The 17,904-nt window shown below is 42.5% G+C and overlaps 1 protein-coding gene across 1 annotated transcript in view; it reads left to right on the top strand.

Annotated features, from left to right (window-relative positions):
* The first annotated feature begins 357 nt into the window (after positions 1-357).
* Positions 358-17,904, top strand: part of LOC101609007 (sine oculis binding protein homolog) — a 199,836-nt gene continuing 182,289 nt past the window's right edge. Inside the window, exon 1 of the mRNA XM_045155067.1 lies at positions 358-591. Within this exon, the coding sequence (XP_045011002.1) occupies positions 496-591 (96 nt within the window). The 5' untranslated portion in view covers positions 358-495. The remainder of the gene's footprint in view (positions 592-17,904) is intronic.

Genomic DNA, 17,904 nt, shown 5'->3' with positions numbered 1-17,904 from the left:
CCCTCCGTCTCCGCGCGGGGCCCGCGGTCCCCCTCGCCCATGCGGACGGACAGAGCGACGGAAGATGGCTGACGACTCCGCGGGGCCCCGAGGATGCAGCCCGGTGGCGGCGGCGGCGTCGGCGGCGGCACGAGCGGCAGCAACAGCGGCGGCAGCGGCGGCGGCGGCGGCGACACGGGCAGCGGCGGCGACACGGGCAGCGGCGGCGTTGGCGGCGGCGGCGGCAGCAGCAGCAGCAGCAGGAGAGGCGGCGGCGGCATCCCCGAGACTCCCCGAGCTCCCTTCCCCGGTGACGGCCACTGACGTCCTCCGCCGCTAGACGAGAGCTCGCCGCTCCCGCGCCCGCCCGCCCGCTCCCCCTCCCGGCCCCGGCCCCGGCCCCGCCGGCACCGCTACCTCCGCCAGCTTCGCCACACCATCAGTACCACCTCCGCCACCGCCACCGCCGGCGGCGGCAGCAGCCATTTCATCTCCACAGAAACCAGACACAAAAACATGGCAGAAATGGAGAAAGAAGGGAGACCTCCGGAAAATAAGCGGAGCAGGAAGCCGGCTCACCCAGTGAAGAGAGAGATCAATGAGGAGATGAAGGTATTTCGGGGGCTCTTTCTTCCCTCCGCTACCCCTGGCTTTGGGGATGGGGGGCGGCGGAGGAGTGTGGGGACCCGGGGCGCGCTTGTCACATCTGTCCGATGCCCAGGTGCCAAGCCGAGGCCACCTCGCTGGCGGCATCCCTCCCCACCTTTGATGGGGCGTGGGCGAGGGGGCTGGACCACACACCGTCTACCCGCACGGACCCAAGTTTGGCACACGTCTTGTTTCAGGCGCTCAAGCGGAGGGTGGGCACGGGGCAGAGAGAGGCTTTCCTGGTGGGTGGCATAGTTTTGGTTTCCCTCCAGCCCCCTTTTTTGGGAATCATCCTTCGGACCCCTTCAAAGTTAAGAGCCGCCCCGCCGTGGGGAGCGAGCCCTCGGTTCCACCCTTCGCCCCTCTCCTTCCCCCCCCTCCACCCCGGGGCTCGTCCTCTGCGCGGCGATCCCGCTTCGCTCCAAGCGGCCCGCGGCGGGAGACGGCGCGGCGGTTGTCACTGTCACCCCGGGACCGTCTCTCTCTCGGTCGCCTCCGGTGTCTCCCGCTCGCCGTTGCACGTCTGACTTCCGAGCTAAGCAGACCCCGGCCGGCCCACATGTAAGCTGGCGGCTCGGCCCTCGCAGCCGCCGGCCCATTGTTCGGAAGAGCCAGCCCCCAGGTCCTCCCCGCGGGGCCGGGCTCCCCGCCAGGACAGCGGTGCTCCGGAGGTGGCGAGCGCAGCCGCCCGGCGCTCCAGCTGTTCGCACCTGGGCGGAGGACGCCGCTCGGCCGGGACCCTCCTCGTCGCCCCTAGTCTCTGATCGCCTCCAAGTTAAGAGGGTTTTTTGTTTGTTTGTTTGTTTGTGGTTTTTTTTCTTTTTCTTTCTTTTTTTCCCCCCAGTCCGGGAGAAGATTTTATTCCGTATCCATTTTCCCACTCCTTTAATATATATATGATTTTTTATGCATCCAGTTGTTTCTGTTACAAAAAAAAGTAGCGGGTTTGCGTTTTACAGTCTCGGGGTGATCTATCCTTCTGAATACACTCAGTAGATCAGGTGACTTGGTCAGGTTTGCTTAAGTTTGTGTGTGTTTTTGATAGACAAGCTGCTTTAAATGGCATGCCACCAAGTCACTTTTCTTGCGTTATCACGTCTCGGTTGGAACAGGAGTTTTCTCAGAGCGCTTTGTAGGAAGCTCAGGCTCAGACGAGAGCAGAGAGACACGCGCGTGACGGGTGTGTGGACCTAGGTGTTTGTGTGCTCCTCGAAGTGTGAGGAACAACCTCAAATTTGGAAGTAGGGCTTTTATTTCGGGCTGAAGAACGTGGTGTCTGCAAGCATGAAGTGTAGAATCAGCCCCGAGAAGTAGGAAAGGTTTGCCTTGGAAATCAATGCCATTCTTTGTAATGGAAACCACCATTGATTCCAATGATAGACAAAAAAAAAAAAAAAAAAAAAAAAGACTAGCAAAAGTTGTTTTCTTTTCGTGAGGTGGAATCTGGTCTAGGGTAACCATTCTTTTTCACTTGCCCTTCCCTCCTGTCCCAAGTTTACAGATTACTTTTCCATGTTGTTTTAAATCCCGAGTGGGGTGGGGGGAGAGGAGAGAGGTGAAGGCCACTAGGAAATCACAGCGTGCTCTGGCCCTTTAAAACGCTGCCTAATGCGATGTATATGGATGGCAGCTTTTAAGTTTCATAGGTTCTAGAATTACAAATTAGCTAATTTTAATCAAAACATGTGAAATGTTATCCCGGCTGGATATAAAGACCGACTGTGCTCTGGGCTTGGGGCTGGTGGTGTTGACTTTGGCTGCGGGCGCACTCCGTGGTTTGGGAGATAGCTGTCCTTCTACAGTATAACAGATGTTTGTCTGAACTGGCGAGGAAGAAACAAAAACAACATTGTGCGAAGGGGAAAAATTACACAATTTTCAGCCAGTGCTGCAGAACTAAAGATGGAATTAACCTTGGTCCACAGAATTTCCTCTTTTTAAAATATGTTATTTTTTTTCCCTTCCACATCACCTCCTACTATTTGAAGTTTTAATCCTCACCATTTCAGTCTGGAGTGGCATTAAACAGAAAATTTTATGCAGCACATAATTCAATGGCCTGTAGGATGAGTGTTTTCTCGTTGATTTGGATCAGTGTGAGACACCTTTGACTAAAATTTTCAGTCATGTCCATATGTACATCGTGCCAGTAGGTCTTGTGGAATTGTTTGGTAGGTATATAAACAGCACACACAAGAAACCTCCTTAATATAAAGAAGTAGTTTCTGAAAGTCAAAGGGTTATTTTGAACTCATTAATATTTTTCTGTTTTTTCATATTAATAAGCCACAGCAACAAAACCCTTCCCAACCCCTCATGGTATTATGATCCCTTCAGCTTCCTGAACTGAAGTGTAGGGTAACATAACAAGGTGGTTGCCCTGTATAAAAATGTGTGCAACAAAATGTCACCGAGAACACAATGTAGCCTTGTACAGCTTCCTATCAGTGCTGCTGGAGCTGCCTGCCTATGTTTGCCTTCATCTGAGCAGCTTTCATCTGGACCAGTGTAAACGAAGCCCTGGGAAGCAATCAGTGCCCGGCAGCAAGAAAGGAATGTATACAGCTAGCTGGGCCTAAGCTGTAAAAACGGAAACCTGAGCCCCTACCTCGGATCACATATCAAGGCTTGAAGGTAGGGGAAATAAAAGGGGGAAAGAGGAGAGAGCGAATGGAAGAAGCAGCCTGGGAAGTGGAGGATCAGGACGAGGCCCCCCTTAGGGAGATTTGGCCCAGGGATTAGGGAATTTTATCATGGTGTACAGTGACCTACTCAGGTTTCAACACTGGTTGGATAGAGTTGCTTCTCTGTGAGCTGAAAGCAAAGGGACCGGTGTGTATGTGATTACCCCCCCCAACACACACCCCGCCTTCGTTTAATAGAAAGGACATTGGTACAAGTGTCTATTTTAAGTACAGCAAATGCAGGGGACTGAGAAGGAGTGACCAAACTGCCTCACCCAGAGACTTCCTCCATGATTTCCCAATCAAGATAGTCACCTATTTATTTAAAAACGACTGGAGAAGACAAACTGGCTGAGGTTTAGCTGACACCAGTAATGGCATCGGAGATTGTCTTCATGTGGCTGGGAGCTAATGTTGGTGGCTGTTTCACTAGATCAGATATTGGGTTACATTTTTGTTATCACTGGTTTAATGTACATGGCAGTTGTAGCAAATTTAAATTTGATACAATAAAATTTCATGCGTGAAAAGTAGATGACTTGGCATAGCATGGCTATGGTGTAGTTCAGGGAAAATACTATCCCAGGGGAAATGTTTGTCTTCTTGTGACCTCTGTGACTTTTTTTTTTTCTTCTTCTTTTCTGATTTTTCTTCTTTTACTGATTTTACCTGATTATTTTTCTATGCTTATGATAAGTGTACCTTATTTAATAGTGAGTATTAGAATATTGGAAGAGATGGCAATATCATTTATATTATGACTACTTGGGTTTTTTAAAAAGTGAATATTGGGTTATGTCTAATGTAATGTGTCTCTGACATCCCATTAGCTTACACGTATCATAATAAATGGATGTCAGGAAGGTATTCCAATATTAGGGAAGTGTTAATTAGTTTCCGGAGTTCTTCCAGAGCACGGTAGATATAATATAAAAGCTAGCTTGTATTGGTGAATGTGCAAGGATAAATATAGAAGTAAGGGCAAATATTGTGGTAATATTCTAAGACTATGTGTGTGCATATAGATTTCAGTGAACTGTGATCTTAGGTGTACCAAATAACAGTATAACTTAAGAGACCTAAACTATAAGTAGAGATAATAAGTCAAATTTTTATCTCTGTTCTGGAAACTTTCTTAAACAACCTATTATTAATGTACCTACAGTGTATGATTTCTTTATCAATTGCTAAACTACTGGGTAAGTTATGTTACATGTCACAGGGTCTCGCCTTTGCTGAAGAAGGTTTCTGTCTACAAATATTCTCCATAAGTAATTTATACTTAAAATTATTAGTCCCAATGCCTACATTTTGAGGCGGGCACATCTGTTAGAGTTTAGTAGGACATTTACCACAAGATTGTCTAGTTTGGTCTCTGATGGTCTCCATTTGGCATTAGAAATGACCTGTGTCAATTGCATAGACAATAAAGCAAATTTCAGGGCTCAGCAAGTGAGTTGAATAGCTTTACATTACAACAATTTTAGAGAAATAAGAGTGTGGATTGGAAAAGTCAGCATGAATAAGGTTGAAGTGAGCTCATTCCAAAAACAGGTATATTTTAAGTTTTAGCTGCTGAAACACCATGCAAGTGTCCGATGTAGTAAGTCTCAGGAACTTAAACAGCGGGCATGGGACCAGATCCCATCTAAAATGCTCACAGGTTTTTTGTCAGACCTTCTTTACTGAGCAGTAGCCTCAAGGGTGCCATGTGCAGTGCTAACGAACTGATGGCAGTCAGAGCATGGCCCTTGCCCCTTGGGAACAGACATGGGATGGTCCTGAGCCTTCAGCATTGCTTTTGGTTGCCTAACTCAGGACTCCAGGCTAACCCCGCAAGAGGATGTCCTGCTTGCGGCATTGAGCACTCTGACCTGTCCAAACGTGGGTTTCTGGAAAGAGTTATTCTCCACCTGTGAGTCTCGGAGTACAATGGCAGCAGAGGGCCATTCTCTGAACCTCCTACAACTCACCAGCTCCAGAGACTAGGAAATGGAAAGGAACCACTGCACTTCCTCTTGATGCTGAAATAAACATTTGAACTAGAAGAAAATGAGTCTGACAGACTCATTCCCTTCTGCGTTTCCTGCCTCTGAGCTTGCCAAGTCCTGCTCCGGAGAGCCAAGCCCTGCTCTCCTAGAGTGAGAGAGAGACTTAGAGAAACCAAGAGGTAGCAGAAGTTTTAAAGAAAGTTAAAAACAGGGCCTTAAAAAGGGACAAAAATTAATGAGCACCGGTGGCTCTCTACAGAGTTCCAGGAAAATACATTGTTTCATTAGGGTTACCAGACTTTTTGGATGTTGATGTCTAAGGACATGTCCCTTTTACTTATTAGGACTTTATACCTCTTTTTAAAAAATAAAACATTAGAAGAAAAATGGTGGATCATAAAAATATTCCTGAAGTCTAAAACTTCCTCTTTTGGCATGAGAAGTTGGCCACATGAACATTCTGTAATAAAATTATTGAATGTTTTTCTGAAAGAGAAGGGATATTACAGGTAGAAGGAAGGGAAAAAACCAGAATACTTTGTTTTGATGGTGCCAACCAAAATATGTAAACAGACATGAAAGTTCACGGTGAGTGACATTTGCTAAATGTATCTTTTAGGATCTGTAAGACTGATCATTGGTAATATCTCTTGCATAACTAAAGACCCGTGGAACTCTGACCTGCCAGTGACTCTGGCACCGAGAGGAAAACAATGTAACAAGTCTTGGTGACTCTTAGGGCTGTTCTGCAGCTGTGATAGGACACAGCTGTGCACAGCTGTACACCTGCCACGGCTGCCACAGTGTCAATCGAAGGCCAGTGTCTACAGTTTCGTAGAAGTCCTTTGACCCTTTTAGGACAGTGAATGTCTTAGAAGCGGAATAAAATGTGGGCACATGATGATTGCTCTGTGTCATAATAAAACATCAGAGATGTTACATGTGGAAGCACACAAGTTTTGTTTGAGATGCCAATTATATATGTATCCATCAAGTTTGGAATATCTCAATAGGAGAGTTAAGACTCTTCTCAGGCTTGATATAACTGGGCATTAGTGTTATGAGGAATTCTTTGTATTTGAAACTTCATCGAAGCCGGGCGTGGTGGCGCATGCCTTTAATCCCAGCACTTGAGAGGCAGAGTTAGGAGGAATGCCTGGGACTCCAAAGTGAGTTGTAGGTCAGCCTGGGCTAGAGTGAGACGATACCCTGAAAAAGCCAAAAACAAACAAGCAAGCAAACAAAAAAAAAAAAATCAAACACATTGGTGTGGTTGTAGCTGATAGAAATGCTACTAAGTGACCCAAAATGGCTGTAGTCACCTTCAAGGGACTTGAAGCTAGAAAGCTATAATCAGGTAAAGAAACCAGCAGAGCTCAACATATATAATCTATACCATATGTGCCAGTCTGGCCACTCTGATTAGTTTGTGCATAGTGACGACCTTGTAATGGGTCTTCCATGGGAAGTGGTTCATCTGCACTACACCATCTGATCCAATGGGACTGTGAATATGGAAGTTCTTTGTAATCTGTGAAGGGCTCTTTGCATATTTCTTTTGCTTTATCTAAATTTTACTTCCTGGCTCCTTTCTCTCTTTCCTTCCTTCCTTCCTCCCTTCCTGCCTCCCTCCCTCCCTCTTTCTCTTTCTTTCTTTCTTTCTTTCTTTCTTTCTTTCTTTCTTTCTTTCTTTCTTTCTTTCTTTCCTTTTCTTTTCTTCTTTCCTTCTTTCTTTTTTGAGGTAGTTTCTCACTCTATAGCCCAGGCTTACCCGGAATAACTCACTAAGTAGTCTCAAGGTGGCCTCAAACTCACGGTGATCCTCCTACCTCTGCCTCCCGAGTGTTGGGATTAAAGATGTGCACCACCATGCCCAGCTTCCTGAGCTTTCTCTTGGCATAACCATAAAATAAAAGTGGCCCACAGGGTCCATATTAAGCGAGACAACTTGGACTGAAGCCCTGGGCCAAACCTGGGAACTAGAGCTGAAACTCATTGCTGACCAAGTTTAATTCTTCCTTCCATTTAGAACTGGAACAAGGCTGTGCCTCTCTCCCTGTTATCTCTCTTGGCAAGTCCATTGGTGCAGAAGATTTTACCCTAGAAGTGAGTCAGAACACATGGGCATAGCAAGAAGGAGAAAATATTATGCAAACACTAGGGCTTGGGAGATGGCTCAGTTAAAGGTACATCACTTACCTCAAATCCAGACCCTTAACACCCACATAAAAGCTAGGGCATGCTGGCTACTTTGTCTAGCTAAATTAGTGAGCTCTGGGTTCAGTGACAGTTTATTTATTTGAGAAAGGGAGAGAGAGAGAGAGGCATATAGAGAGAATGGGCACTCCAGGGCCTCTAGCCACTGAAAACAAATTCCAGACACATGTGTCACCTTGTACATCTGGCTTACATGGGTACTGGGGAATCAAACCCCAGTCTGTAGGTTTTGCAGGCAAGTACCTTAACCGTTGAGCCATCTCTCCAGCCCGAAGAGGACTGTTCTATTATTCATAACCTTAACTAGCAGAGATATCTGCATTTCTTCCTGCCTTGTAGATCGCTCGGGATTGGGCGTTTCTTTTTCCTTTGAAAGTACTGCTCGCGTGCTCTACTTTTTGGATCATAATGCATGTCAGAATGTTGTGAAGTTAAGTAATGCAAATGACAGATTCTTTTTATTATCATTAGAACTGTGAAGATGACTGATATAATTGTCTATGGTTGAGACTGTGTTCATTTTTAATTAAAACTAGTTTTTTATTTTACAAAAATAATACACAGGCATGTCAAAAATAGTTGAACAAGCAATAGAAATGAGCAAAAAGAAAAACAAAGCCTATAATTTTCCCACCCAGACACAATTACTGTCAACATTTTGATGTATGTCTTTTCATGCCCTTCCCCCTGCAGTTTTTTTTAAAAAAATGATCTCATAATGTCCTAACTTTTTCTTTAAAATTTAAACATTGTTAATAGCTTTCCATGACATTAAAATTTATCTACAACACATATTTTAGTTGCAAATAATATCTTATTGTATGGCTAAATTGCAATTTATTTAACTAAGTTACTATTGTTTGGCATTTAGCTTATTTTAAAAAAGACAACAATGAAAAAAAATTGCAGAACATACATATTTCTGTACCTATTTATCTAGGATAGTTCTTGAAATGCCTAGAAATATAATTCCTGAGTCAAATGGTATATAAAATTTTAAGGCTTTTAAGTCATTGAGTCAAATTATCCTTTCTAAAAGTTTTATCTGGGTCTGAGGATATGACTCGGTAGAGTACGTGCCTAGCACGCATGAAATTCTGGATTCATCCCTAGCAGTGCATAAACCTGGCATGTGGTGTACATCTGTAATCCTAGCACAGAGAAGAATCAGAAGTTCAAGTTCATCCTCATCATACTGAGTTTGAGTCCAGCTTGGGCTTCATGGGACCCTGTGTCATATAAAAATAAAAGTTCTATCAATTGAACTTCTCTGGAGTATGAGAGTGCTCACTGGTATCGATTTTCTTTTGCATGTATGTGAGTGCGTTATGTGCATGCATGTGCACGCATATTCACATATGCGTGTGAAGGCCAGAGGTTGGCATTGAGTGTCTTCTTCATTCACTCTCCACTTTCTTCTTTAACACAGGCTCTCTTGCTGAAGCCAGAGCCTACTGATTCTACTAGACTAGCTAGACAGTGGGCCCCAGGGATACCCTGTGTCCACCACCCCAGTGTTGGGGTTACAGGAATGTGCCACTTGCCTGGTATTTTATGTGGGTTCTGGTGAACCAAGCTCAGGTGCTCATGCTTGATTGGCAAGCACTTTACCCATTAAGCCATTTCCTCAGCCTTATAATCTTAAAGTTTCACATACTTATTAAAGTCAGGCTTTTCTGAATTTTGCTTAATTTCTCTCTTTCTCTCTCTCCCTCTCTCCCTCCCTCTCTCTCTCTCCATATATATATACATATAAAATATATAAACTATTTGTAAGTGTACTTAAATGAATTAGTGAATTTATTGAGTATATTCTAAGCGTGAGGCATTGTGTTAGGTGAGGTATAAAGTAAAAGATTTTATCCTTAAGTGACATATTTGGGTTAGATGATATATTCTATAAGAATTGCAGTTTGGAGTAAAAATGGGAATTATGTTTCTATGGTGAGAGAAGGCAAACTTTCCCTGTTGGGAACTCTTATTTTTTTTTAATTAAAGTATTTGTATTTATTTATATTATTTATTTATGAGGGGGAGAGAGAGAGAGGAGGGAGAAAATGTAGCTATGTCAGGACCACTTGCCACTGCAAAGAACTCTAGATGCATGGTCACTTTTTGCATCTGGCTTTACGTGGTTACTGGGGAATCAACCCAAGTTTCATAAACAAGCATCTTTAACCACTGGGCAATCTTCCAGCCCTGACTTGGAACTGTTAATGCTTAAAGATCTGTTGGACAAGATATAAATTTGAAAATACACTGTCATATGCAAGGTCTGGTATAAAATGACCAGGGATCCTATCTGTATTTTGAAATCTCGTGTTTTCAAAAATCATGAGCCCTTGTAAAGGGCTTTAAACTGTTATGTTCACAGGTATTTTAAGCAACTTCCAAAGTGCCTTGAAATAAACTATTATGAATGTAACCAGATGCTCAACTGAACATTATTAAGATCGAACTTTGACATTTGTGTAACATTTCTAGTAATGATAGTGCCTAATGCATGTCTTGGGAATTTAGATTCACTCTTCCCTTTCCCCCTTTTTCTGACAGCAAAAGAACTCAAGTTTAAAAATTAATAAAATTTGGCTGTAGCGATGGCTTAGCGATCAAGGCACTTGCCTGCAAAGCCAAAGGCCCCAAGTTCAGTTCCCCAGGACCCAAGTAAGCCAGATGCACAAGGTGGTGCATATGTCTGGAGTTTCTCTGCAGCACCTGGAGGCCCTGGTGCATCCATTCTCCACCTGCCTTTCTCTATCTCTCTCAAACACACACACACACACACACACACACACACACACACACACACACACATCAAATAGTACAATTTTCTTTCTACCTGTCTGTGACCCATATATTTACTTAACTCTAGAAAGAGAGCCTTCAGACTAATTGTTAGGACCATGGTCGTTCTTTAGGAGTCCTGGGGTGGGAGTGAGAAAAGGAAATGAAAGAGGGTGAGGAAAAGGGTGAGGGTGATATATGAAAAGTACAAAGCAGGATCATATGTGATGCCAATAAGTTAGAAATTTAGAAGGCTCTCTTTTCATTGTGAATTAAAATTTTTTTTTGTTCATTTTTTATTTATTTGAGAGTGACAGACATAGCGAGAGAGACAGATAGAGGGAGAGAGAGAGAGAGAGCGGGCGCACCAGGGCTTCCAGCCTCTGCAAACGAACTCCAGACGCGTGCGCCCCCTTGTGCATCTGGCTAACGTGGGACCTGGGGAACCGAGCCTCGAACCGGGGTCCTTCGGCTTCACAGGCAAGCGCTTAACCGCTAAGACATCTCTCCAGACCTTCATTGTGAATTTTGAGCACTAATACAATGAATTAAGGAGAGTACAGGACCCAAGATCAAATGTGAACATAAGAAAATTTAACCTAGACATATGCTGTAGTTGGAAACCTTTCTATACGATACTGATATCTTATAAGTATGATTTCTTTGCAGGTTCTTGGTTGACCCAAGAGGCAGATTCTTTAGAACGGCTGACACTTTAGATCATGCAGAATTTGTACTAGAAAGCAGCCTCCTGTGTCAGAAAATACATATTTTAGGTCCGACTTTTGTGGGTGATCTGCCATACCTGAGTTTTGCCTTCTTGGTACTCTGAGTTTTCTGTTGTCAAGTGAGGATTTAACTCAGGTTCACCAACAGTTTATTGTGGAAACCAACCACCTAGCACATGGGAATGGGGAGGGGAAGGAGAGAGCGAAAGCATGTGGAAACTCTGCAAAGTGCAAGGAGAGTATTGGACATTATCATTAGAACTCCAGTGACCTATTTTTCCAAACCAAATTGGACCACATGGTATGAGAGAGGATTTTTGTGTCACTTCCAAGGGCAAGAGGCAGTCTGAAAAATATAATTCAGATGCCAAAATATTGAAATTTCTGGCACATTCTGATAGTTTGTGGGAGCAATGATAAAGCACTTGAAGTAATGACTGTTCAGTAAAATTCGTGATGTATGGTCAGTATAATTTTGTCTCTTTTTTTGCAAAAAGTATTTTATGTCTTCATATAAGTAGAAGTTCTTTGATTTCACATACTTAATCCTAAAGCTGGGAGAAACTTTTAAGAGATTTCTCTTTGGTTACCGCAGGAAGTCTTCCGGAGAAATGCTGACTGAAGATTTTGAGGGGAAGCAAATTTCACAATCCCCATAACTACAGCAGCATCTCTATTGCATTTTATTACCTTAAAAATTCTCCCTGATTTTTAAAAATATATTTATTTATTGGAGAGAGAGAAGAGAGAAGTAATGGGCATACCAGGGCCTCTAGACATTGCACATGAACTCCAGATGCATGAGCCACTCTGTGTATTCGGCTTCACATGGGTGGGTACTGGGGAATTGAACCTAAGTCCTTTGGCTTTGCTGGCGGCAAGTTCCTTAACCACTAGCCATTTCTCCAGCCCCTCTCTCTGAATCTTAATTCATTTTTACACACTCTCTCTCCCTTTCCCTCCTCTCTCCTCTCTTTCTCTATCTCTTTCTCTCTCTCTATATATATATTTACATATATATTTATATATGTAAAAAAACAGAAAACTTAGGAAAGGAACAACTCAAATTGAAATTATTTTTTTAGTATTTTATTTATTTATTGGAGAGAGAGAAAGAGTGGGCACACAGGGCTTCTAGCCACAGTTGCATACACCACTTTGTGCATCTGGCTTACATGGGTATTACAGAATCAAAACCTGGGTCCTTAGGTTTCATAAGCAAGTGTCTTAACTCTCCAACCCTAAAATTACTTTTTCTTTGTATTTGTTTATTAGAGAGAGAAAGAGAATGGGTGCACCAGGGCCTCCAGCCACTCCAAACAAACTCCAGATACATGTACCACCTTGTGCAACTGGCTTCTGTGGGTCCTGGGGAATCGAACCTGGGTCCTTAGGTTTTGCAGGCAAGCACCTTAATCACTAAGATATCTCTACAGACCCCTGAAATTATTGTTTTAAAGACAAAAATACAAAAAATGCTCAAAAAGTAATTATTGGAATTCTGTACCAGAAAGGCTTGAAACCTAGTCATTCATCTCTCTACCTCCTTTTCCAAGAATAGTTTCTTTTGAGAGAGAGAGAGACAGAGAAAGAGAAAGTGAGAGAGAGAGAGAATGAGCACGCCAGGGCCTTTCAGCCACTGTGAACGAACTCCAGATGTGTGTGTCTCCTTTGGTGCATGTGTGACATTGCATGCTTTTATCACTGTGCATCTGCCTACCTGTAACCTCGAGATATGAACATGCATTCTTAGGCTTTGCAGGCAAATGCCTTTTAACTGCTAATCTATCTCTCTAGCTTTTACTTCCTTTTGAAAAATATTTTTATTTATTTGAGAGAGAGAGAGAGAGAATGGACATACCAGGGCCTCTTTCTGAGGCAGATGCTCTTCAGATAGATGCACCACTTTGTACATCTGGCTTTACATACAATGAATACTGGGGAATTGAACCCTGGCTGTCAGGCTTTGCAAGCAAGTGCCTTTAATGGCTATCCCATCTCTCCAGTCCCCTCTCTCTGCTCTCTGACTGTGGATGCAACGTGATGATCTCTGTGCCTACTGTGGCCACAATGGATTGTATCCCCCTGAACTATAAGCCAAAAATAAGCCCTTCCTGAATTATGCTATTTCCTGTCAGGTATTTGGTCTCAGCAATGAGAAAAGTAAATGCTATATAAATTTAAAGTAGTCCTTGGAAGTCTTTTTTAAAAAAATGTTTCTATTTATTTATTTGTAAGCAGAAAGAGACAGATAAGAGACAGAGAATAGGTGTGCCAGGGCCTCCAACCACGGCAAATGAACTCTTGATGCATGGGTCACTTTGTGTATCTGGCTTTACATGGGTACTGGGGAAGTGAACCCCTGTTGTTAGGCTTTGCAGGCAAGTACCTTAACCGCTTAGCCATTTTTCCAGCCCCTGATTTTTTTTTTTTTACTATAATAGTGACTATGACAGAGATTATAGTCTGTTTCTGGAAGCTATATGCTTGTTTTCTCTTTCATCTTGTTTCCCCTCCATTCCTACAAGGTTAGGGCTTATGACTTGAGCCTTTATAAACCCTTTGTTTTCTGTTTTTGCAGTCACATATCAAAACACTGAAGTATTTATTCTTATTTTCACTGATAAAAAAGGGAACACTTTATAGTATGTTCTAACATTTATAGTAACTCGGAAATTGTGGAATAGATAAATTCATATTGATTGTTCCATGAAGCCTCTGAGTTTGCAGCATAACTATAAACTAAACTGATGCAGTTAAAATGCCCAAATTATATGATTTAAAAAATATTTTATTTTTATTTGTTTATTTGACAGAGAAAGAGGGAGGGGGGGAGAGAAAGAAAGAGAATGAATGGGCGCACCAGGGCCTCCAGCCATTGCAAACGAACCCCAGACATGTGTGCCTCCTTGTGCATCTGGCTAATGTGGGTCCTAGGGAATCGAACCTGGATCCTTTGGCTTTGCAGGCAAACGTCTTAACCATTAAGCCATTTCTCCAGCCCCTTCTTCTTTTTTAAAATATATTTTATTTATTTATTTGACAGAGAAAGGGAGAGAGGCAAATTATATGATTTTGATGCTAATAATCAAGTTGAGGGCTAAGGAGATGGCTTAGCTATTAAAGGAGCTTAGTTTGAGCCAGGTGTGGTGGCGCACGTGAGTTTGAGGTCACCCTGAGAATACATAGTGAACTCCAGGTCAGCCTGAACTAGAGTAAGACCCTACCTCGAAAAACCAAAAGAAAAAACAAAAGAGCTTTGTTTGCAAAGGCTGCTGGTTTAGGTTTGATTTTCAAGTACCCACCTAAAAAGCTAGATGTGCGAAGTGGCACATATGTCTGGGATTGCTTTACAGTGGCCAGAGGCCCTGGCACACCCATGCTTTCGCTTTCAAATAAATAAGCTAAAAAGTACTATTCTTGGGCTGGAGAGATGGCCTAGCGGTTAAGCGCTTGCCTGTGAAGCCTAAGGACCCCGGTTTGAGGCTCGGTTCCCCAGGTCCCACGTTAGCCAGATGCACAAGGGGGCGCACGCGTCTGGAGTTCGTTTGCAGAGGCTGGAAGCCCTGGCGCGCCCATTCTCTCTCTCTCCCTCTGTCTTTCTCTCTGTGTCTGTCGCTCTCAAATAAATAAATAAATAAAAAATTTTAAAAAAAAAGTACTATTCTTTCTTCATCACAACTTTTAAAAAATGCAATCAAGTGGAGATTTTAGTTTTTACCTAAATGTCAGAAAATTCTGGATCCCATCCATAAGATTGTTTCTGAAAGGATTGAATGGATTTGCAGCTGGACTACACCAAACAAACCTATGTCCTTGGCTGGGAGGTTGATGCATGAATTATGCATCTGTTGCCTTTGTGTGACTTCAGAGGTTAGACAGAACAGAGAACATGACATCTGGATACAAATGGTGCACAAAACTGGGTGTACTAGCCAGTTTTAGGCAAAAAATTATATTTTGTTAGCCCGGTTTGCTTAGAGATTTGGACAAATGGCACACAGACCCAGAGGATGGCTTGAACTTGGTTTTCAATGCTGTTGGCTTTTTTTTTTTAATGCAAGGTAAGCTTCATCCTTGGAGATGTCTGCTGCCAGAAACCCTGATGGAGTTTGTGTTTACAGAGGCATTCTTCTTTTTTAATATTTTATTTATTTATTTATTTATTTGAGAGAAAGGGGGGAGAGAGAGAGAGAGAGAGAGAGAGAGAGAGAGAGAGAGAGAGAGAGAGAGAGAGAATGAATATGAATGGGCGCACCAGTGCCTCCAGCCACTGCAAAAGAACTCCAGATACATGTTCCACCTTGTGTATCTGGCTTATGCGGGTTCTGGGGAGTCAAACCTGGGTCCTTAGTTTTCACAGGAAAGCACCTTAACTGCTAAGCCATCTCTCCAGCCCAGAAGCATTCTTGAGCCAGGCACTCAGCTCAGTGAATTAGATGTTAGTGGGGAGTGGCGCCTTCTTAAAGGGTATCTTTTGATGGAGTGGAGCAGCATTCTGCCCAGTCTTCTTCAGTAGTATTCCTAAAGCTGCTAAGCTTATTGTTCCTTACGGAGCCTACCATCTTTGTGCAGCCATGAAGAGTGTCTATTTAATGTGGACATGACCAGCCATCAAAGAGAAGTGCTTCACTAAAGCTGATATGGCTGGCTATTGGCCTTGTGGATGGCGATACCCAATCAATCTGGCTAGAATTTTTTTCCTTATAATTGCTGGTACACTAAACCATCACAGATTGTCCCAGTTGGAGCTCAGAGCTTAAGTGGGCACCAAAGCCAAAAATGTAGCATCCTGTGGGTGGTTTGAAATGGCAAGTTTGTTTTTGTGCAATCAATAGTGTCTTATCTTTTATGCAACCCTGCTGAAATCTCAAGTTGTGGAATTCAAGAAGACGGGAGAGTCACATGTTGAGGCAATACTCACTAAGGCTTAGTGGGGGTGGTCTGTTTCAGGTATGTGAATTATATACTGCAGTATAATGCAGAAATGACAACTTCTAAGAAGAAGAATAAAAGATTCTCCTAGCCATAGAGGTTAGGATATATAGTTTTCCTAGTTCAGTTCAGAAGGTTCAGACAGATGTTTAAGCAAGAAGATTAATACCATGCATAGGCTATAATCTAGTTTCCAGACAGATCTGGCAATCGATAAATTAATAAAAAATAGTCACTTGACATAAGGTATTAAATCATAAGGTAAAACGCCATTATTTTCAAATGAAATATAATAACTTTGATAAATATATGGTATTATAAGCAATAATATCTTTAATTTATATATTAACTAACAGTTCATAAAATAGTTTAATGCATTATTCCAAATCTGGGCTAGCTAGTAACTTAACGTTTTCCTTTTTTGATACTTTTGCATCACATATAGACCTATTATTTATTTATTTATTTATTTAAATATTTTTGGGCTGGAGAGATGGCTTAGCAGTTAAGGCATATGCCTCTGAAGCCTAAGGACCCTGGTTCGATTCTCCAGATCCCATGTAAGCCAGATGCACATGGTGGTGCATGCATCTGGAGTTCGTTTGCAGTGGCTAGAGGCCCTTACGCACCCATTCTCACTTTCTCTCTCTTTCCTTCTCTGTGTCTCTAATACATAAAAAAAATAAAATCTAAAAAAAAATTTCATTTATTAATTTGAGAGAGAGGAAGAGAGATAGATAGATATGGGCATGACTGGGCATCTTGCTGCTGCAAATGAATTTCAGATGCATATGGTACTTTGTACATATGGCTTTATATGGATACTAGGGACTTGAACCCAGACAACAGGCTTTACAAGCAAGCATCTTTAACTGGTGAGTCATTTCCCCAGCCTTAAACCTTTAATTTCATGAAGAATGACTAATAAAACACATTATATACTGATTTAAGAAATACACTTGGATCGGGCGTGGTGGCGCACGCCTTTAATCCCAGCACTCGGGAGGCAGAGGTAGGAGGATTGCCATGAGTTCAAGGCCACCCTGAGATGACAGAGTTAATTCCAGGTCAGCCTGGACCACAGTGAGACCCTACCTCGAAAAACAAAACAAAAAAAAAAATACACTTGGGAGCTGGATTTGGTAGTGCACTCCTTTAATCCCAGCACTTGGGAGGCAGAGGTAGGAGGGTCGCCATGAATTTGAGGCCACTCTGAGACTAAATAGTGAATTCCAGGTCAGCCTGGGCTAGACAAAGACCGTACCTTGAAAAAACAAAATAAATAAAAAGATAAAATTTTAAAAATCCACTTGAGCTGGTGAGTTTGCTCAGTGGATAAATGCACTTGCTTGTAAGGCCTGACTGGTTCCAGTCCCCAGCACCTACATAAGTTAGATGCACAAAGTGATGCATGTGTCTGGAGCTAGTTTTCAGTGGCAGGGTCGTTAACTGCTAAGCCATCTTCTCTTCATCCCTTGTTGAGTTTTTTTTTTTTTTTTTTTTTTTTGTATGGTAGTGGTGACAATTTAGTAATTATTTTTGCTCAGATTTTGTTCAATCTGTGATTAATTAAGTAACAAAACCTAAATCAGAAAGTAATTCTGATTTAAATTAATTGGAGGTGCAAAAAGCTTAATTGTAGTTTATTTTCAAAATCATTTTTAAAGTGGTTTTGTGGTTTTTCTTTCAGTGTCTTTTTAAAAAAAATTATGTTTTATTTTTTGAGGTAAGGTATCGCTGTAGCCCAGGCTGACCTGGAATTCACTATATAGTCTTAGGGTAGCCTTGAACTCACAGCAATCCTCCTACCCCCACCTCCTGAACCCTGGGATTAAAGGCGTGAACCATCAAACTTGGCTCTCTTTCAATGTCTTTGTATTAGCATGAGATATAGATTTTGCCAAAAATATGCCTAAATAAGATTCCCTATTTGTAGCA

This window comes from Jaculus jaculus, chromosome 7, assembly GCF_020740685.1.
Source record: "Jaculus jaculus isolate mJacJac1 chromosome 7, mJacJac1.mat.Y.cur, whole genome shotgun sequence".
In the NCBI taxonomy this organism is placed as follows: Eukaryota; Metazoa; Chordata; class Mammalia; order Rodentia; family Dipodidae; genus Jaculus; species Jaculus jaculus.
The sequence above is the reverse complement of the archived record's forward strand: the minus strand, read 5'-3'. Positions and strand labels throughout refer to the sequence as shown.